The sequence below is a fragment of the Amphibalanus amphitrite genome, unplaced genomic scaffold (genome assembly GCF_019059575.1).
Source record: "Amphibalanus amphitrite isolate SeventyFive unplaced genomic scaffold, NRLGWU_Aamphi_draft 000205F_arrow, whole genome shotgun sequence".
NCBI classification, from domain to species: domain Eukaryota; kingdom Metazoa; phylum Arthropoda; class Thecostraca; order Balanomorpha; family Balanidae; genus Amphibalanus; species Amphibalanus amphitrite.
In genome coordinates, this window is record NW_024881700.1 from 805262 (window position 1) to 827259 (window position 21998).

The following is a 21998-nucleotide window of genomic DNA, read 5'->3' on the forward strand; positions in this document are numbered from 1 at the left end:
CTTTTGCCTCCACCACTACCCCTACCACTACCCCTACCACTACCACTGCTCCTACCCCTACCCCTACCACTACATCTACCCCTACCCCTACCACTACTACTACCCATACTCCTACCCCTACCACTACCCCTACCCCTACCCCTACCACTACCCCTACCCCTACCACTACCCCTACCCATACTCCTACCCCTACCCTACCACTACCCCTACTACTACCCCTACTACTACCCCTACCCCTACTACTACTACTCCTACCACTACCCCTACCCCTACCACTACCCTACCCCTACCCCTTACCCTACCAACACCGCTGGGTCATGTCAGGTCACAGAATAATTGGATCCAATCAGTACTAAAATATCAGACTTAAAGTGTTCCCAGCCCTGCCCCTATTCGTGCCATTCTATTACGCTTAATCGTATTTGTCGGAAATGACGCTTTGTGGCATATGTGGCGCATTGTGGCAAACGTGGCGCATTTTCACCCGGTGATTGAGCATGCATCTTTGCACCAAATTGCAACTTTAACAGACCATATTTGACAAAACTGTGCGATTTGCGGCAAAAATGACGCCCTGTGACCAATGTGATGCCTTGCGGCAAACGCGGTGCATTTGTAAATTCCTATCACAAACTGTACCCATTTAGCGACAATCAACACATTTTTTCGCCACTTTTCATTCAAATTAAAACCTGCCCATCCGCCAATGCGAGGCACCCGTCGCCGATCGGCATGCATTTAGTCCACAAAGTTCTTCGACCCCGGCTCTCAATGAAGATCTACCACTGCACCGAAGCGCTCCCATGTTAAACCAATGGAGACTTTGACGTTTTTCCAGCGCGCGCCACGCGCAAACCGTGCACCCCACCGACTGCAGACCCAGCAAAGGCACACGCCCGAAGCGTCGTCTACGCGGTGCGCAAGTTTCAGCCACCTCCTCGCAACCGTTTGACCTCCACGCGCCGATAACTGACCCCATGTCACCGAAAATTTCACCAAAACTGCGAACTGCAATATATTGGGGAGACCAAGTGCGGACACACAAACAGACAGACAGACGGATTCTGTTCGAATCTTACTTAATAAATTTCAAGTTGTCTCTGCGTCTGTCAGCCTCATGTGTCTTCTTGCGCCGGAACGGCGCCGCGTAGCGACGTGAAATTTGGTGACCACAAACTTTGGGTGGGGCGGACCATCGTATCAAAAGATGGGCGCAATCGGACCACGGGTGCGGCGTCAGCGCGTGCATCTCTGCCCCAGGCTGGCCGAGGCCGGCGCCGAGCAGAGAGCACGTGCTTTAGGCTCAGTTGTTCGCTTAAATAACTGAGTGAAAACGATGAGAGCCAGCTCGGGAGATCATTAAACTTTGAACTCTGTGGATATTAAGAATACAGGTTTGCGATAAGAATCAGGTATAGGCGCAGGTACAGGTATTCGGTACAGGTTTTACCGCTAAATAAAATAAATTTATTATCAAGCGAGCAAAGTGCGAGCGAAGCGAGCAAACTTTCGGATCTGCAGCGCTCCTCGAAAAACGCATATACCTACATGCCTACCATACAGCTAAATGAAGTAAGTAAACAAACTTAACCCTACTGGCATGAACATACAAGTTTTAACGGCCAAACTAATAATCCCCTCAAACATATATCTCGAATCTGTACATACAGTTATCGCGTAAACCTGTATTCTAGGCCGGCCGGCCGTGGTGACGCTTTTGCGAGGCTTATATCTCAGCAACCACTTGACCGATTTACATGCGGTGATTTTTGTAGGGTAGCTTCATTCTTTCTACCAAGTATTGGACTATTCCCAATGTACGTGGGTGACCACTTATGCACGTGCCACGTGCAAAACGAAGAGGTGTTGGTTTTGCAACAATTGCAATATCTCGGTAACGACTGGGCCGATTGCGCTGAAAGTTGGCATGTAGTCTTACTTAATAATGTGTCTCAATGCTTCTAAATCCTCTGCCGCTCATTCTCCGTCACTATCCACCCTAATCTGTGTTTTCATTTAAGAGTAACAAACCAACTTTCAACACGGCATTGCCGTACAGTGGGTCTATTTAAGATCTCCAGAGCCACCACGTGGCGCTACGGTCGGGGTAGGGCGAGTCCAAATCCCGAGGGGAGCGAGGTCACCGGTCATTGTGGGGGAAGGAGGGAGGGGGGGGGGGGGGTGACGCGCTGCTATCGCGGCGTGGAGCGTGCGTAGCGCCGGGAGTGGGCCGCCCGCCAATGCGCCGCGGCTGAGGGGAGGGGAAGCTGGTTGCGGGTGCGCTCCCTCAGGTATGGTGGTATCTCGGGTGCAGTGTCCTGAAATTGATTTTTAGGAGAGTGTGATTGAAGCCGCAAGGACGTCAGTATTTCAAAAGGACGTCGATATCGGTGCGGAGCCTCAGCCACTGAAGATCCCTTAAATCTCTTAAAATTAGCGATTTTCACTAGCAATTTTGACTAATAGCATCTGAAGGCACCTCAAAGGATCATATATAAACACAAAGTAATGCCAGTTTACCCCTAGTACAATATAAATTTCAATCATTCACCACAAACACCAAAACAACACTTTGAAGATGTCTAGTTCTTGTCCATGATCGTACACAAGTCAATAACAAATATGCTTCAACAAAAATCAGCCCAAGAGCCAGCGGCTATCACTAAATATTGACGTCATAAGAGGGATATTATATCGAGCAAGAGGAGTGACGTAAAAAAGCAGACGTCCAAACAAAGAGGTGGAAAACCGTTAGGAATATTAATTTCCATAGCTTCCTGTTATGAAATTCAATTAAGAAAACTCCAAGGTAGACGCTGAATTTTTCTTGGCTGGAAAAAATGTGAAATCATTGTGCACTTTTCAGTTTTGTACCGACGTCGATTTAATGGGAATGACAAGGTCAATCGACGTCCCCAACATTACGTGCATTTTTAAGCCAAGGACGACATACTTTAATTAAAACTGTTGAAATTCGGTAACTTTATTTTAATTCAAATAAATAAACACAAACTTTTTCCCCAACCACTATCAACATATGCAAAATTAACTACTTTTGAAGGGTAGGTTCAAGGGGCAGCGCTACCCCGTTACTGTGACCTTCTGAGGGGAAAAAATAATTAAATATGTTACAGTGATTTGATACAAAAGGTATGTTGTGTGCTTATAGATAAATGTCGAAGTAATATATTCGCATGATTCATTTTTATCTATACACTGCACAGTTACTAAAACTGAAAAGTGGAAAACGACGTCCTCAGATCCCTCTATTCCAACGTCTTTTCTCCTTTATATGGCAGCTATTACCTTCACATGATAAAGGAAAAAAACTATACATATCTGACGCACAGAAAACGAAAATAAAACCGCGTTGTTTACTGTTGGGCAGTTGGCCAGCGGTCTATGGCCTTGCCAGCGGTGTAGGAAACGGGAGTTGAGTATAAGAGTGGGTTTGTGAGGCCTTGGGGTATATTTATTATCATTTTGCATAGCTGTGTTTTTAGGCCACAGAGGTGATATTTCTTTTTGTTAGTTTGCTTTTAGTGTTCGATATACCTGTCGACTTTTATCTGTCAGGGACGTCGTTTGGCTTTCCGGGACGTCGCAAAGAGAATCTGTTCGGGTGTGGGTTTCCACCCAAATTCACGAAAATCAGAGGGGTGTTCACGGGCACCGCACACTGCTGCGTGCGGTGTGTGCGGTACGTCCAGCAGGCGTGGGGGTAGGGGATGGGTAGGCGACTCTGACGTCACGGCTGCGTGCGGTGGACGGTCCGCTGTGGCCAGTCCCGACCGGCCACAGCGGTCGCTGTGTGCGGTGACGCAAGGCTGACGTAGGGACGCAGTGGGCGGAGCTTGGAGGCTGTGTGCGGTCCGACCGCACACAGGGTCCGTGAACAGCCCTCAGGACACTGCTCGGGTGGTGTTTCACCACTGATATCTGCTGACGTCACACTTGTGGTAGTGTTGGAGCAATGGGCTTGTTGACGTCTCCGTGGAAACCCAATTTGACACGTAGTAATAGCAGCGTCCTGCGATCGCCGGTGAAACACCACCCTGTTCATGTGAAGCCAGCAAGAATGCGACTGAAGGGAATAGCTATCTCAAACAAACGGGCAAGCGAAATGCAACGCCTCAAACTTGCAGCAAAAATGTTAACCAATCATAATTGAAATCGAGGACCTATACTTTCAGTCGATCCTTGCATGATGTGTAAGGCTTTTCTAAATTTATATTCAGTTACATAATTTCTTTCATTATTTGACACGCTCAACCATGATGGGTTTTTATCGGATCGAAAAGAATCACGAGTTGAAATGGGTCCAGAGAAACGACCAAAAATAAAAAAAAAAATGAAAATTCATGAAACTCAGCAAAACATTAAAATAAATATATAGGTGCGACAATTTTGACTTTGTTAAGAGGATAGGGGAAGTTGGGGCAATGCCGGAGTTGGGGCAAAGCCGAAATTCGAGATATTTCGAAAACCGTAAGACATGGATGCCACCTTTCAGTGATGCTCTGAGGCTTAAGTGACTACAATTATCGCATGTTTGTTACGAGTCGTCATTCGGAATACTTCGGCTGTGAGGGCGCCAAGAGCGTTTTCAAGGTACGCGTTCCTTGTACTACATGCGCCTTTGAAGCTGCATTTCTTACTCATTATGCTACCGTTTGTCTGGCCAATTCGGTCAAGTAATCTTCAGCATGTCTTTGCATAAGTGTGCTGCCTATTTGAAATTTATACGGCACGTTGAAAAGTTATGGGCCTGCAAATGAAAGTATGGCTGGCTGGGGTAATGCCGAAAACGTGCAATTACGCACGTTAAAGCACGCTACGTGGACTTTACTGCTGTAGAATAGCAACGCGAATTTTTAGTCACACAAATTACACTTTCAACCGACACAACGGCCTGTTACCTATAAGGATTTATTTACCTGGCATTTTCTTATTATATCACACAATTATAACTTCCAGTGTGCACCAAGCGTCCTCAAGCTCTTAAAACGCGTGTCAGCTTTGATAAATTCTGGATAAAGTTTGAGATAAAGTGGCAAAACATCAATGTCGGCATTCCCCGTAGATCATTTCTCCCATTTTCGGCTTTCCCCGCAGTCCGGGGCAACGCCGAAAAAGTCACTTCTTTGATATTTTTAGTTTGTGCGCTTAACGGTATGCGAATTCATCAAATGCGCCTGGTATGTTTGAAAGGCAAAAGACTGGCCTCTCGAATGACGCCAACAAGAATAGCTTATGTTGTCTACCTTGCGTGCTACGGGCGTCAGAAAAAAAGTATTCGGCGTTCCCCCAACTTCCCCTATCGGGAAAGATAAATCACCGTGCTTGTCAGTTGTCAGTATTGCAGTAAAAGGAAAGGTTTTGGCTAGTATCTAGATAAAACCAGAGCCGAGTGGGGCTCGAACCCACGATATCGCACTCGGCACACAGATCACCCAGCCCCAACGCTACGAACACCTGTCGCCCTGCGTCCCTGCGCAGCTTGCTGGATAGTGTTTCGGCCAAAATTATTCGTTGAATGTCTGACGTCTGTGAATGTCACGAGGCCAAGCCCAAAGGTAAATGAGGGAGCCGAACCAGGGCCCAATCTTATAAAGGTTGTGCTACCAAATGGCGTACTATCATTCCACCCCACTCTATTTACGGCACCCTATTCACGCAATCTTATAAAGAGAATAGTATGGTAATTCTATTCACGCCATTTTGCCCACAGTACAAATCAACGCCAGCAGGAAACACGCAACGTGATTGGTCAATGTCTTGTCGCCGTCGCTATTGGAAATTATGCGTACTGTTTGCGAACAGCAAAAGTTATGTGTTTTAATTTTTATGGGGCATTTATTTCTTTTAGAAACACACATATGTGTAATGAATAAGCTATTTATGGAAAACGTGATAGCAAACTATGGAAAACACAAACATGCTTGAAGAATTCTCCTGAAAAGTGGATTGCCGACCAAATAAATTTCAGCGAGGGCATTCTCGCGCTCAGAAATTCGAGTGAATAAAGTGTTTCTTCTACTTATCATTTGCATTTATTTGCTGTTAAGGCATTGCAATAAATTTGTTAAAGAATTATTTAAATAGTCATTTAATTATAGCTCGGCTACTGTCTCAGTAATTTAAGTAATGCCGTTGACAATGAAGCTCCTACAATTTGAGCATCAGGATACGTACATTAACTGGATCAATTCAAGATATAGCTTGTTTTCCTTCTTGTCATAAGCTCTTGACATTTTCCTTCTTGAAGATAAACTACTAAAATTCGAAGTCTACGTACATGAACTGAATTAGGTCAAGTTGCAGCTTATTTTCCTTCTTATTCAAGCATAGGTACCTACCTGTTACCTAACCTAAAGCTAAAAAGCAATTCCTCAAAAGATTGAAGAACCCAGTCTACATATCAAAGCATATCAAGAAAAATACTCGGCTCAGAAGTCAGATCGAGATGCAGGAAGAGAAACAACACATTGATCCTTGTGCCAGACAGAAAGTGAGGAGATACGAATAGTGAGTAGGAATTAACAATTTTTTGACAAACTAAGGGTATATCATCATTAATTTAAATATCTAATCAGAAGCCATGAAGTGCCCGTTATTTGTGTCATACGTGAGACGTGAGAATAGGCTAAAGACCCATACCGATTCTATAATGCAGTGGCTGCCGAAAATCTATGATGGTTACTGGTGCTAAAATCCTCTTAAAAATCCCCTTTTAATTTGAAAAATAAATCCATATAACGATGAACACTCGTTTTTATGTGTTTTAGTGTGCATTTAGCCATTTAGTCCCTGAAAATACATATTTTGAAATTGATCGTTGTCTGTATAATAAGCATCATTATAATAAACCATGAGTTAATATGTGGAGGATGTTTTAATCTTAAAAATATCATAACGTAAAATATTGCATACTCATACCATAAAAACATTGAATTTATCTTAAATGAATTAAACTGTCTGAGAAGCTCGTCAAAGTACGCCACAAATTCTGGCGTGAAATGGACGCCGCTGAAACCGCAAACAGCTTATGATTGCCGGTGTTTTGAGATGTGCACAGCTGCTCACGGTTAAAAGCATGCTAGGGCATCCTCAAAACCGGCGGCTACCAATGCTGTAGGGAGCGTGCCGTGTTTTCGATTTTACAGAGTTTTATAAGATTGCGTACTATATATCCAGCCTTAGAGTGCTGCCATATCCATTTCACGGCGTTTATAAGATTGGGCCCAGGTGCTGAAAATGAGGCCGCCGCTTTCTGGTCCCGGCGTTTTATTCTCCGGGTGGGTTAGCCCCGTTGAGCGCTTAGCCTTCCGGGACCCTCTCAGAGCCGCGGTTGTTTTCGCCGCTCAGCCCATTCGAGATGCAAAGTTGATAGTCACACGAACTTTATTTGAGGCCCCAGAATATACGACTTCGAAGCTGATCGATTCTACAGAACCTTTTTCTTTCATCTAATGCATACATTTAACGGTGACTCCAGACTAGGCTGGTTTGGCTGGCCCTAAATAAGCTTCGTGTGACTATTAACTTTGCATCTCGACTGGGGCGCGCGGCGAAAACAACCGCGACCCTGAGTGGGTCTCGAAAGGCTAAACGCTGGACGGGATTAACCCGCCCGGAGAATAAAACGCCGGGACCAGAAAGCGGCCTCATTTCCAGCAACCGTTAGGCCGGGTTGAACCAGGCTGGACCGGGGTCTTACACCCAATCATGATCATTGATCATACAAAACAGAAGTTAGTTTCGGGTCATATATTCTTATGATTTTTTTATTGTTTAACTTATTTTGGCTTAGTTTTTTAACTCGAAACCTTATACCTACACAAAAATGCGATACTCGTCCACTTTTTCTCATCCCCTTTTAGCGACTAAATTTGACCTTAGTCCGATGTGACCCGTCATAAAAAAAAATCGCCGGCCATGACAGTTATTTGTCAATAGGCGCTCTACGCAAGAAACACCAGCCAGTCCAAAACTGGTGAAGGATAGGACTAAGTGAATTTCTAGTGCGATATTCTCTCAGCCAGCATGTAACGTGTCCGACATTCAATTCCGGTTCCCTGTTGGACCTGGTGATTACCAATGCAGGCTGTGTTGTGTCTCGGTCCGGAGTGTACCACTGCCATTTTAGCCCGCATCGCTTTGTACGTTTTGATTTATCCGTCCCCCGACCACGCCACAAGCCCATTTTAACCCAAAGTAGGTCCTTGCGTAATGTCGATGTACCATCACTGCATTTCGATTTGGCCTCAGCCGACTGGCAGTCTGTTTTTGCGTCCCGGACCGTGTCCGATCGGTGGCGGAGTTTTGTGAGAGTGTTTACCCCTATTTTGGACGCCCATGCGCCTACTCGGACCGTTAAGATCCGGAACCCGTCTGCCCCACCTGTCACCGCCGCGACCAGGGATCTGATGCGCCGCCGGCGGGCAGCGCTGCGGGCTGACGGACACGGGTCTGACGCGTACCGGGACGCCAACCGGGCCGTACGGGCCGCAATACGCAGTGACAGCCGAGCGGACATTGCCAACCGCATTCAGGAGCAGGGCCCTCACACACTGTGGCGCAATATCAGACAGCATGTAGCGGGAAAACAGCCATCGCAGAGGACTGTGCCCCTGGTGTCCGCTGGTGATATGAACGCGTACTTTGTTAACGTTGGGCCGAAAGTCGCGCGCGAGGTGAGACTACAGGGGAGTGAACCGAGTATCCCCGGTAGGCTGCCGCGAGTGGGAGCGTGCGCCTTTGCCGTGTCTGCCATCGACCTCTGTACACTTAACAGCGTCATATTAAGCATGCCCGGAACCTCGGCCTGCGGGGTCGATGGCATATGTGTCCGAGTCATAAAAATGTGTCTACCTGTGATCAGCCACATACTGCTCCATTTGGTTAACTCGTGCCTTACTCGATGTGATATCCCTGCGGAGTGGAAACACTCCCTCGTCAATCCCATCCATAAATCCGGCGATCCTTCCAATCCCGTCAACTTCAGGCCCATATCCATCATCCCAGTTATATCCAAAATAGTTGAGCGAGTGGTGCAGCGACAGCTGTACCACTACCTCACTATCAACCACCTCCTTTCCGACACCCAACACGGCTTCCGCACTCGCCATTCCACCGAAACGGCACTGGTCACCATTTCGGATCGCGTTCTCCTGGCTAACGATCAAAATCAAATTTCGCTCCTCTGCCTGCTTGATCTTAGTAAATGTTTCGATGTCATAGACCATTCTAAGCTTCTTCAAAAACTTCAGTTACACGGTGTGGACACTGCATGGTTTGAGGCGTACCTGCAGAACCACACACAGAGCGTCAGCTTCACTGATGTCTCTGGCAACAGGCAGACATCAACCGCGCTTCGGAACAACATGGGCGTTTTTCAAGGTTCGGCACTAGGTCCCCTCTTATACACCGTCTTTTCAAACGACCTCAGCCTGTTCGTGCCGGATGCGACCGTTGTCCAGTACGCGGACGACACCCAGGTCATGGTCTGCGGCAACAGGACAGCCCTGTCAGATCTGACTGAGCGCATGGAACAGGCCCTTTCCTCTCTCGACCTCTGGTTCCGCGCAAATTCTCTCAAGGTGAACCCCGACAAAACTCAGTTGATAGTTTTTGGCAGTAGACAAAATCTGCGGAACATCACACCTTTCGGCGTCAAATTCCGCGAGCGTACAATTCAGCCCGTCTTAGAAGTTAAAAATCTAGGGGTGGTCTTTGATCGCCACCTGTCCTGGGACGCCCATGTGCAAGAAATTACGCGCAAATGCTTCGGGATCCTCATTGGCCTGTCGCACATCCGTCACTATCTTCCGGTCGAGGTCCTCCCCACCATCGTAGCCGCCCTGGTGCTTTCCCGCGTCCGCTACTGCCTCCCTGTGTACGGCAACGGCAGCCGAAAGAATCTAGACAAGATTCAAAAAGTGATTAACTTTGCTGCGCGTGTCGTATCAGGTCGAAGGAAGTTCAGCCGTTCAGCGGACGTCAGGGCGGCACTGGGGTGGCTCGATGCGGAGGACCTATTTAAATTTCATACGCTCGCATTACTCCACAAAATTTGCATGCATCACACACCAGTGTCGCTTTCATCCTCACTCCAAACAAACCGTGAGGCACGAGAACGGAGCACTCGACATGATGATGACCTGCGTCTGCCACGTGTACGGACGGAGACTGGGAGGCGCCGGTTCTTGTACCGTGCACCGATGCTGTACAATGCCCTCCCAGTGGAAATGCGCACGATGACAGTCGCCAATTTTAATCACGCTCTCAAGCGAGTTATTAGCACGAGGGAAACATAGGAATGCGTGTTTTACTACTAGTTACTTGCTGTCGTCGTCATTATTGTCTTATTTTAGTTTTTCCCTTTTTATTATGCCCGTTTTAGTTTATGTGCATGTGGAAAGTGTGAATGTCTTTTTATATCACTGCATTTCACAACTTGACTGATGGCAAGGAATAGCCACTATGAGTGGATTTGCCTGAATAAAAATTGGTATTGGTATTGGTATTGGGATATTTCTTGTGCTGGAACTATCTTCAATGAAAATTTCAGGCTATATTTAGAATCTTAATCCCTTGAGCTACTCGGCGCTCGGAGCATTCGCTAGTATTCCACTGCCAGCTGCATTATCAACATCGCAATCATTACCAACAATAATACCTATAGCATCATGCATTACCAGCATCACATATCAATATGCAGTACTTTGAGTGCGTCATATAGGTGACAATAGATAAACCGACCACGGCAAACCCATGCCTTTATCCTTTTCTTCCAAGCAGCCAGGCTACGGGCCGCCAGGCCCGCCACCGCGATATGGAACAGCGAGCCGGCTGGAATGCGTCATTTGCCTGCGGCAGCGCCCAGCTGCGCCGGGGCTGTTTGACAGGTAACCCGCACCGTGACCTCGCCCCTCCCCACCTCCCCGCCCGGCCCAGCTCGGTACTCTACTGACCTCCCCTTGAATTTGACATGGACTCGACTAAGGCTCAACGCCATCTAGTTACGTCTGGAGATCCTAACTAGATCCACTGTACAGTATGCACTCAGGCGGCTATAACCGCCAGAAGCGACATTGCGGTACAGTATGCAATCAGGCGTTTGATAGTTCTGCCATCTAGCGCGTAAAAGGAAAGGTTGGGCGGCGGACACGACATTGCGGTACAGTATGCACTCAGGCGGCTTTATTCGCCAGCACCGTCATTGCGGTACAGTATGCAATCAGGCGTTTGATGGCTCTGCCATCTAGCGCGAAACAGGAAAGGTGGAGTGGCCACAGCCGGCTCACGACGGCCATCTGGTAAGTACAAATTTGGTGCAGGTTTGGTGCGATTAGGTTTAGTGTGTTTCTTAGCAGCTATCAGCTAGGGTTACATTAATTGCTTATAGCTATTCCTGCTTTTTCATAGTATCAGACATTATTATCGATCAACCCTATTACTGGTGGGAGGGAGGCATCGGCCCCCACCTGTAGTATTTTTGCTGTCGATGGAAAATCGCCTTGGGGGTTCGAAATTTGGCGACTTTTCCTTAGCTAGAGGCGTATCCAGGATCAGTTTCTCGGGGGTAAATCTGGTCGCACTTAAAACAAAAATAATTTCAAAACAAACGTGTCCATCTGTATGTGTGGATATGCCCTAGAGACAGTATTGCGGTACAGTGTGCATTCAGGCGGTGATACGGCAGACGCGGCACTGCGGCACAGCGTCCATTCAGGCGCTTGACGCTCCTGCCATCTAGCGAGTAAAAAGGAATGTTTGGGCGGCTATGCGAGCCGCACTTATTGGGTAGGTATGCGCACTCGATTACCTACCTGGCAATCTTCAAGAGAACAACCTTTCACCATTTACAGCATCAATAATATCCATGATATTGAACAAACGAATGTGATAGAATACAATTAGAGTAGTTTACAGTACTCATGCTAAGAACGTAGGTAGGTATGTTATGTTACGACTTACTGGTGGTTATAGAAATGCACTAGAGTAAGGTGGGAATAGAGCCTATGAGAAGGGTATGGGAAGGGTGTAGGTAGGGTATAGGTAGGGTAGGACATGTATATGGGTAGAATAGCGCTTTTTTGCGGCGTTCCCGATTGGCGGCGGGCGGGCGGGCGATGCGGGCGATTTTCATTTTTTTTTGTGGCGTTTGCGGTTGGCGGCGGGCGGGCGGGCGCACGATGCGGGCGGTTTTCATTTTTCGAGGCGTTTGCGGTTGGCGGCGGTCGGGCGGGCGGTTTTCATTTTTTGCGGCGTTTGTAGTTGGCGGCGGGCGGGCGTGCGATGCGGGTGGTTTTTATTTTTTGCGGCGTTTGTGTTTGGCGGCGGGCGTGCGTGCGATGCAGGCGGTTTTTATTTTTTGCGGCGTTTGCGGTTGGCGGCGGGCGGGCGCGCGATGCGGGCGGTTTTTATTTTTGCGGCGTTTGCGGTGTTGTTTGCGGTTGGTGGCGGTCGTTTTTACTTTTGCGGCGTTTGCGGTTGGCGGCGGGCGGGCGGGCGCACGATGCGGGCAGTTTTCATTTTTTTCGAGGCGTTTGCGGTTGGCGGCGGTCGGGCGGGCGGTTTTTTTTTTTGGCGGCGTTTGTGGTTGGCGGCGGGCGGGCGTGCGATGCGGGCGGTTTTTATTTTTTTGCGGCGTTTGTGGTTGGCGGCGGGCGGGCGTGCGATGCGGGCGGTTTTTATTTTTTGCGGAGTTCGCGGTTGGCGGCGGGCGGACGCGCGATGCGGGCGGTTTTTTGCGGCGTTTGCGGTATTGTTTGCGGTTGGAGGCGGTCGTTTTTATTTTTGCTGCGTTTGCGGTTGGCGGCGGGCGGGCATGTTTTTTTTTTTAAGTAATTCAATGTCCAAACCTTTGGATTCGTAGTGCTCCTCGAAAAGCCATCCCTACCTACTATACAATTAAGAGAAGTAACTACCAAACACAACCCTACTTATATAAACATACAAGTTTTGACAACCCAACTAATGGCCCCATCAACAGAATCTATCCAAACGTACAGTTATCGCGTAAACCTGTATTCTAGTCTTACTTAAAGGAAATAGTTCACTTTCACGAAATTATTTTTTTTGCAATGGATTTGTGATTTTTTATGTTCAAAATGATCAGCAAAGAAAATAAAACCTTTTTACAGCAAAAGATTATTTTCTATATTTTTGATATAGGAAGAACTTTTCAGTTTCTGTAAGGCACACGCGATCCAGTATGAAAAGAGCATGGGTCCCGAAAATTCTTAGAAACTAGAGAAATTATCGCGGCCACCGGCATTTGGGCGATCTGCTCGTGCTTTTGTTACTGGAGCGCCTCACTGGAGCGAATTTCTCTAGAGTTCTCGTAGATAATTTCTCTAGTTTCTGAAGAATTTTCGGGACCCATGCTCGTTTCATACTGGATGCGAATATATGCAAGGCACACATCCTCAACGCAAGACACATTTTTCGGGACGAGAAATAGAATATCTTTGCCTAGGGTGATCGTTGGGCTGTAAAAGCTCCTGATTTATGCTCGTCTCAGCCCAAGCTACGGAACTGCTATTCCAGTTCAAAACCCATGTTAAAATGTGAACTATTTCCTTTAATAAATTATAAGTTGTCATCATCGCTGTGTCATGCCTTATGTGTCTTAAAGCGCCGGAACGGCGCCGCGTATCGACGTGAAATTTACTGGGCACAAACTTTGGGTGGGGCTGACCATCGTATCAAAAGATGGGCGCAATCGGACCAGGGGTGCGGCGTCAGCGCGCGAATCTCTGCCCCAGGCTGGGCGCGGCCGGCGCTGAGCAGAGAGCACGCGCTTTAGGCTCAGTTGTTCGCTTAAAAAACTGAGTGAAAAGCATCAGAGCCGGGAGGTCGTTGACCTTTGACAACGAAGGCCGACACAAGGCACCGCTCGCCAAGAGGATTCGCCAGTAAAAACAATTAATTTGTTTTTGCAATATCTCAGCCGTTTCTGGGCCGATTTAGCTGAAACTTGGACTGTCGGTGATAGTGTAGGGTAGGGTAGGTTAGGGTAGGGTAGGGACTAGGGGTAGGGTTGGGTAGGGTAGGGTAGGGTAGGGTAGGGTAGGGTAGGGTAGTGTAAGGGTAGGGTAGGGTAGGGTAGGGGTAAGGGTAGGGTAGGGGTAGGGTAGGGTAGGGTAGGGTAGGTTAGTGTAGGGTAGTGTAGGGGTAGGGATAGGGTAGGGTAGGGTAGGGTAGGGTAGGGGAAGGGGTGAGTAGGGTAGGGTAGGTTAGGGAAGGGTAGGGGTATGGTAGGGTAGGGTAGGGTTGGGTAGGTTAGGGTAGTGTAGGGGTAGGGGTAGGGTAGGGGTAGGGTAGGGTAGGGTAGGGTAGGGTAGGGTAGGTTAGTGTAGGGTAGTGTAGGGGTAGGGTAGGGTAGGGTAGGGTAGGGTAGGGCAGGGCAGGACAGGGTAGGGTAGGGTAGGGTAGGGGTAGGGGTAGGGTAGAGTAGGGTAGGGTAGGATAGGGTAGGGTAGTGTTAAAGTGTAGGGTAGGGTAGGGTAGGGTAGTGCAAGGGTAGGGTAGGGTAGGGTAGGGTAGGGTAGGGTTGAATTGAGTAACATCCTAACTTACAAAGGGTTCGAACAACTCGCATGCATCACCATCATGCTTTACAGTTCAATTAAAAGCAGTTACCCAGTTCTACACAAATAATACCAATAAAAATGCAAGTTTCTACACCCAAACTAATGCATCCGTTAATCATACATATCCAAGCATACAGTTATCGCGTAAACCTGTATTCTAGTAGTAAGTTAGATTTTCAGAATGGCAATGTGGGGTTATTTGGCCGGGACTAGCGGGGCAACTTGGCCGGTGCGCTCAGAGTCACTATGCTGGGACGGCCGAGTTGTCATGGTCAATTATACCATAAAGGACATAATTCATGACCAACTTTGACTACCTTGATCCCATATTTCCTATTGGACAGCTGTAAGGGCATGTGACGTCATCAAAGGTTACCTAACGCTTTTTTGCTAATAAATACTTACAGAAAAAAGATACAGCCGCGCAAATGGTCTCATTATGTTCAGCTCGTCAAGACGCATCGAATGATATACATGATGACATTGAACTCACGTAACCTTGAGGTCAAGCGACCTGAGGTAACGTGACCTGAAGCCAACCTTGACCTTGACCTTGACCTGGACCTCTCGAGGTCAACACATACATGTTTCGATGTGGAATGACGAGAGAATTACGATGGTGTTTTTAGTTTTGGCCTAACTTGATTACTTCAAAAGTTATTCGTAAAAAACTGTCATCGCATCTAGAGCCGCTATTTTGACTATTTTCGACCCCTGTGACGGCTGAGTCAACCTCCAAAATTCTTCAAATGCGTCGTAGGACACGCGTCATTGCTGAATGTGAAGCTGACTCGCCTATAACAAAAATCATGGCCTCAAACTAACACCGGCCAAATTGCCCCACACTCCCGGCCAAATAACCCTGCTAGTGGGGCAATTTGGCCGCTTTGCAGACCTTTGTAATACGCCACAATTTTAATATAAGTAGTTGCTCAATCATTTCAAGTTTACTGTCCAAGGAAGTAAAATGTATGCCACACCTGTCAGCGTTGAGAAAATGCAGAAATGTGTTGTCGATTTTTAGTTACATCGTTTTCTAAAAAAAAGCGGCCAAATTACCCCACTCTCCCCTACACCGCTATTCGCTGCCTGCATTCTAAGCTTCATATCTACTCCGGTAGCAGATCATCAGATAGACAATGGACATCTACCCCTGCGAATTCCGTTCATAGCCGGCCGGCTGAGCCGCCTACCGTACTACGCCCGTCGTCGCTCCACAACCCCTGTCATGCTGCGGTGTCCGGGAGTTACTTTCGCCCCCGGAGAGAGAGACAGAGCTCGGAGGGCAGAGGGTGAGAGGGCCGTGTGCCGCTGACCCAGATCAAGGAGTCGACCGGCGACAGCGTCACTCGTCACTCGCAGCTCGGGAGGCGCGCCGTCAGCACCTCAGCTCCGCACGTGAAGCTATCAGCTCATCGAACAGCGCACCGAAGGTGAGCGCAGCTCCGTGGGCTTGCAGGGTTGAGTGGATCGGTAGAGGTACTGTTAGCGACTTGGCCTGTGAAGAAAGACGGCCATCATCCTCCCGTGGGATGACAGTGGGGCCTCGGCTCGTATAACCTGCTAGTTATTTCGGTAAAGTAGTATTTTACCGTTTCACATTTTCGGGTAAAATTTACAATTAAAAACATTTGGGTCGACTTAGCACAATCAAACAGAGGCAGAGCCAAATAAAAAACTTGTATCCGATTGCGTTTATGTTATCGGTTTACTTCGTAATGGCTTTCGGTCAAAATTCTAAATAATATTTCTCTCATATTACTTTATATGTTAATTTAACCAAAAAGGATTAGATCATATTGATGATCTTGCCATTCATTGCATTTAATGCTTAATTATTTGCAAGCTTCACGAACAGCCGTACAACCTAGGTGGGAGGGGGTCGAACGGACCCCTCCCCATCGGTTTTTCGCGAGTTACCGGCACAAAAATCGTCCGATCACAACGAAACTTTCAGCACCCTCGAGTTAAAGGGAACCTCCCACCTTCAAAAAAGTTAATGAATTGGCATGAAAGTGATGTCGCTCGGTTCAGAAAGAGCAAAAACGAATATCTACCAAATTTCATTGAAAAATATTCACCGGTTTTCAAGATATTAGACTTTTACTTTTGTTTACTTTTTGGGATCTCCGCTGTTCCTAGCGACTTTATTTGAAAGTGCGACATTTGCTGCGCGCAAAGCAGCATATACCACCGCGTGCTACAAAACGTTTTAGTCAAACATTTAACGGACGTTCGAAAGCCTGATGACGTCATCAGATTCCCGTAATGGTTAAGAGATAGGGACCACGCTGGTCCCACCCTGCAAGTAAAGGGAAGAAATTTCTTGAACACGATAAAGCTGCGGGGGTTGCGACCAGGATAAATGGTGGTTTCTGAGCCTGGCCGCAAACTTGGCTATCTCAACTCAAAACTAATGTTAAGGTGGGAGGGTCCCTTTAATCCATTTTTCACATACCATAACAATTTAATGACCCTAACTCAAATGACCTGTGACCTGTGACCAATTTCTCGAGACCATGTTTGGCCAGAATCACGATTGGGCGTCCATATGTCGGCTCACATTATCCGTGCGCTTGCAGTCTTTTTGGGGTTTTAAATGTTCAAACATGTGGAATGATGTTGGCCCCATGCAGTATGATGGGTTTCAAGATCACGTGAAGCCTGAAGGTCGGGTCAGGTCATTGACCTTTGATAACCTTGGCTCATTGCTTCGAGTTTTACATATTTCTAGACTAGTTTTTGGAGTTGATTTCGAATTTTGTAACTTGAACATTCACGAAGTAGTTTTGGTCCCTTCGTTACATGTTACGAATCTGTCAGTGGTGGTTGACACCTACTTTGAATACCGGACAGGACGCCTTCTGGTTGACCTGACCTCGACCTTACCCGACCTGGCGTAAATACGTAAAGACACCATCTGTGATCAAAACTTCGTGATCAGTACCCCGATAAACCTCTTGACAACCTCACAAACTTTTAACAGGTCCCGATTTTTCCTACTTTTGGGTCATGGATGGATCTGGAAGGTCAACCGATGACCTAGGCCCTTACAAATGGGTAGCATCGGCTTCCTCTCGTCAGGGGCAGCACGCTCGTTTTTTTTCGGGAAGCCCTAGCTCGATCAGGGCCCGAACGGCAGGGGGGTCAACGGACACCTCCCCCCTATACGTTCGCGGCTGGCAAAACACCAATACGGGCGAAGGTTAATTAAATATTTTCGGTATGCTGTATTCATTTCATGACCGTAAGATAAGAGAATAGAAAAGAGACATTGGGCTTAGTCGACCACCCATTGGTCCATCAGATGGGCTCTGATAAGCCCATCTGGTTGGAACGGGGGTGTCCCGCGGTAGGACAAGCCACCGAGACGCTCACACAGTCACCCCGGAGAGGTATGTACGTACAGCTGCTCTCCACGGATTGCATGATGGGACGAACATTGCAGCCCCGACAAATGAAACGTGATCTACGAATGAATTATGATTTGACCATTAGAATGAAAAGAATGAATTGGAAGCTCCCATGAAGGTTCAAACATTAATGTCGCAAGCGTGGGGTAGATATGTATATTTAAGTTGAACCAAATATTCCTTCGACTTTAAAAGGCCAGACACGTGAGTTCAATTTAATCCGCTTTGATACTTCCAACGGTTAAAATGCTCGCGGTCTTCGACGATCTTCTGAGTTCTGGGTTCACATTTTAGCCTAATTAATGAGACCAATTATCTTCACCAGTTACCACTGTATCCCGGCTCTTTCCCAGAATATTCTGGGACGACTCCTGAGACCGGTCTGTAAAAATCAGTCCTCAGAGTGACCTGGAAATCTGCTGACCTCATCTCCGTCACCCGTCATGGCCTCGTTCTGGTCCAACTGAGCACGCCAGATGCTCTGACCGACCGCAAAGCTCGGGGCGCCGCCCTCCAAACCCACCAGCTGTCTCAGATGAGTCTCACTCACGCGGTGACTCGGAGCTCCCACTCACAACTTTCCGTCTCATTTCCAGAGGAGGAGATTACGTTTCCAGCGCGTCCATCAGTCGAAGAACATGTCTCCGCTGCCCGAGCCCCAGTCGGCGGCCATTCAGGCCGGCTCCGGTGTGCCCGTCATGTCCATGCTGTTTCTGCTCACCTCGCAGCTGCTCAACTCGCAGCAGCGGAGGGCGAAGCGCGATGTCTCGGAGGAGGGCGACGGACGTCAGGGCAGCACCAGCCAGCTGCTGCAGGTCAGTGACGGCAGGACTCAGATGGGAGCTCTGCATATGCTTATCTATCTGTATCTTGGTCGATTCATTAGATGGAGAACTTCTCTTGCAATTGTAGTCTTGCTGCGAGATAAGAAACTAGTGCTGCGAGTGGATAGAACGAACTTGAGCTTTGCTGTAAGTTTGAAAAGCATTGAAGTCGGTGATGAATGCGGAGCTTCTGGCCCTGCGATTTTGCATGACACTGGAATCGATGCAACGTCATCTATCTCGCACCAGAACTGCACTGTCCATCGCTCTCTGATCTAACACCACCTCCTCTGCCCCCGCAGGTGCTGAACATGTTCCAGAACATGGACCAGTTCATCGGCCGCGATCCGGACGACATGTACGAGATGCTCTGGGCGGTGGACAAGGAGTCCGGCTGTGCGCTGAAGCTGACCTGCACCCTGGCAGCGCTGCCCAAACACAAGGCTAGGCCAGAGGACATGCTCCTGCTTCGTATGTTCGGGTGAGTGAGGCGCAGAACGCGACAACGGAGATTACACCGGGGTGATTTCGATGGGCTTGATATAAGATGAGATAAAAACTTGGCCCAAAACAACACTAATTATGAAGTGGAAGTGGAAGTAGGGCAGGCAGTCCCAATTGACCTTTTTTCATCACAACGGTGTAGGTGGACATTAGCGCACCCACACTGCGACATGAATCGACCAAGTAACATCAAGGTTATCAAGGTTCAATGAACGGGAAATACTCCATGGTCCGTAACAACCTGATTTGAATGAAAAGGACGTTAGGAAACAATGCGACCAAAACTGAGCGAGGCAGGCTGGAGCGTATTGTACTTACTTAGACTGAAACGGACGAGGGCGCGTAATTATAAAGCGAATTGAAGTGAACGGAGACCAAGGACACTTCAGGGCCAGGAGAACGCTGTGGCCTGAAATGAAATCCCTAATCCCCCGAGGTATATCCGAAAAAATACTTATGATCCTCGAATAAAGATTCAAGATCATTTCACACTGTAAACAGAGCACGTCACAAACGTTATCCACCAATTTTAGTGAATTAGATGTAATTTGTTCCGAAGTCATCGACCACGGAATAGGCACACAGTCGTGATGAGTTTGCCCCGAGTCACCTGGCCAATTGACCTGGTGACCCCTCGGGTCGATGGCCCACACCTGCCGACCTCTGCGGTTCACGGGTTCGTCCCAGTCACGTTTCACGCGTGATCTGGGTTAGTGGCCTGTTCTGCACTGCAGTCTCTCGGTTAGCGCCCTGTCGATAGTTGCAGTCCCTGATACGGCGAGAGAGCTCAGCCGCGCGCGGGACGGGACACCGCCACTCGGGAGAAAGTCCTCTCCTCTTGTTGGTTGACGCGGAGGTATGCAAATAAGGAGTGCCGTCCCCGTGTCAGCATCATTGCCATGCGGAACGTGAGGTCTCGTCACGCGACATGCTTTGCCGGTAGTTCTGCAATGCTGATCGCCAGGAGAATGTACACACCGTGGGTATAATATATGCGACATGTTCTAAATTGGTTGGACGGTGAAAGGATAAGCAGCCTGTCGCCTGTGTCCCAGAATGTTACGAAAAGATTACAGAAGGAAGGAATCTATCTAATGTCTGTATATTTTCTCACATCACTGATTGGATCACTATCGGTTTCAAAACACCAGCGCGCGGTCCAGCCACTCTGCTCGGTAACTGTCGTGAACTGTCCACTGCCCAGGACTGATGTGATTATGCACGGTTGAATAGATGGCTAGGGTTTTCCGAGAATAAAAACGCTTTGGTTCCGCCTGGTCTCCCTTCCCCGGCAGCCTTCTTTGCCATCGGAGCTTTCACTCGTTACCAAGTTTTTTTTTTGCACCCAGCTGCACGCCATACAGCTTCGGGGCTATTTCAGAAAACCTGTTTCCAAATCTTTGTTCGGTTCCATAGGCTTATGATACATTGTTAATCTCTATTCACAATCCTGAAACAGCCCTAATAAGCTGTGCGCATACATTTTTTATCACCAAAGAGAACTATTTTCAAGCACCAAAATTGCTAGCCAAGTAAGCACAACGCACCGTACCATTTACACGATTTATATGAGCACCAACTCATCTTTTCCACCGTATGCTTTTTGTTGTCTGATAGCTTCTCTGTTAGCCACACACTCATGGCTGTGTTTCCTGTTTTCTATTCACCCATACCTTTACTTCCCGTCCCCTCTTTCCTCCGTCTCCCATTTCCCTCTTTCTTCCCTTTTGATCAACCCCCATTAACCCTTCCCCGTTTCTCCGTTTCCAGGAAGCGTCCGTTCACCGTGCGTAACGAGGAACTGGAGAAGCCCTCCGGCATCTACAAGTATGCCGCCTTCATGGGCGCCAAGTCGCTGAACCAGCAGACGTGTGACGCCCTGTTCAAGGCGTGTCCGATGCCCGGTGACCAGATGGTCTCGGTGTGGCGCTCAGTGGTCGAACTCGTGCCTTCCATGCTCAACACCATCAAGCCCGGCAAGTTGGGCAAGTAGGCCGGTCGATGGAGCGGCAGCTGGGGTGGGGAGGGAGGAGTTGGGGAGGGGAGGGGGAGCGGCACCGCTCGTCAATGACGTACCGAGTGCGGCAAGAGCCCCGCGGGCGAGAGGGCTGCAGAAAGTGAGCGGGAAGGACGGAGAGAGGAATGTGGGAGACAGAGGGGTGCGGGGGAGGGAGAGAGAACGAGAGACGGTTGGGAAGAGGGTGCGCCGCGGCAGAGTGGCCCTGGTTGGCGGAGAGAGAGGTCCGAGGGACGATGGAGAGGGCGTTGCACAACACAGGGGTTACTCAGCACGGGCCGGAGAGAGGGTCGAAGCCGGCCAACCGTGCAGTTCCGGTGCCCGGCGGGGCGGCGGACAAGTCTCACTGGTTAGAACGCACCTGAGAAGGGTGACCGTCTCACGGAGAGGCACAAACGCGCGTTATGAGCTCAGCGAATCAGTCACCGCTTGTTTTGTGACAGCGGCAAACTGTTCCATTGCCACTGTTGCTGTAATTGTTGCATTTTCACAGCTGTTATCAATTGTTATGTTTGACCGAAGGAATAAGTGTGAATTGTTTAGTCGTCGATAACAATGACGTTAATGTAAGTCAACAACGTGCGTATGCTGACTTTTGCACTGTATACCGGCACGTGAATACATGTGAATAAAAATA

General features: G+C 48.2%; 1 protein-coding gene across 2 annotated transcripts; it reads left to right on the forward strand.

Moving 5' to 3' along the window:
* Positions 1–1419: 1419 nt before the first annotated feature.
* On the forward strand, positions 1420–21998 carry LOC122385007. 2 transcript variants are annotated; one of them, XM_043372913.1, is made up of 5 exons: positions 1439–1572; positions 18613–18831; positions 19143–19321; positions 21115–21347; positions 21393–21998. In XM_043372913.1, the coding sequence occupies exons 1-4, from the start codon at positions 1549–1551 to the stop codon at positions 21335–21337; spliced, it is 645 nt and encodes a 214-aa protein (XP_043228848.1). In that variant the 5' UTR covers positions 1439–1548; the 3' UTR covers positions 21338–21347; positions 21393–21998. The 2 variants fall into 2 exon arrangements, with proteins under 2 accessions (XP_043228847.1, XP_043228848.1); XM_043372912.1 differs by having other exon boundaries at positions 1420–1572; positions 21115–21998.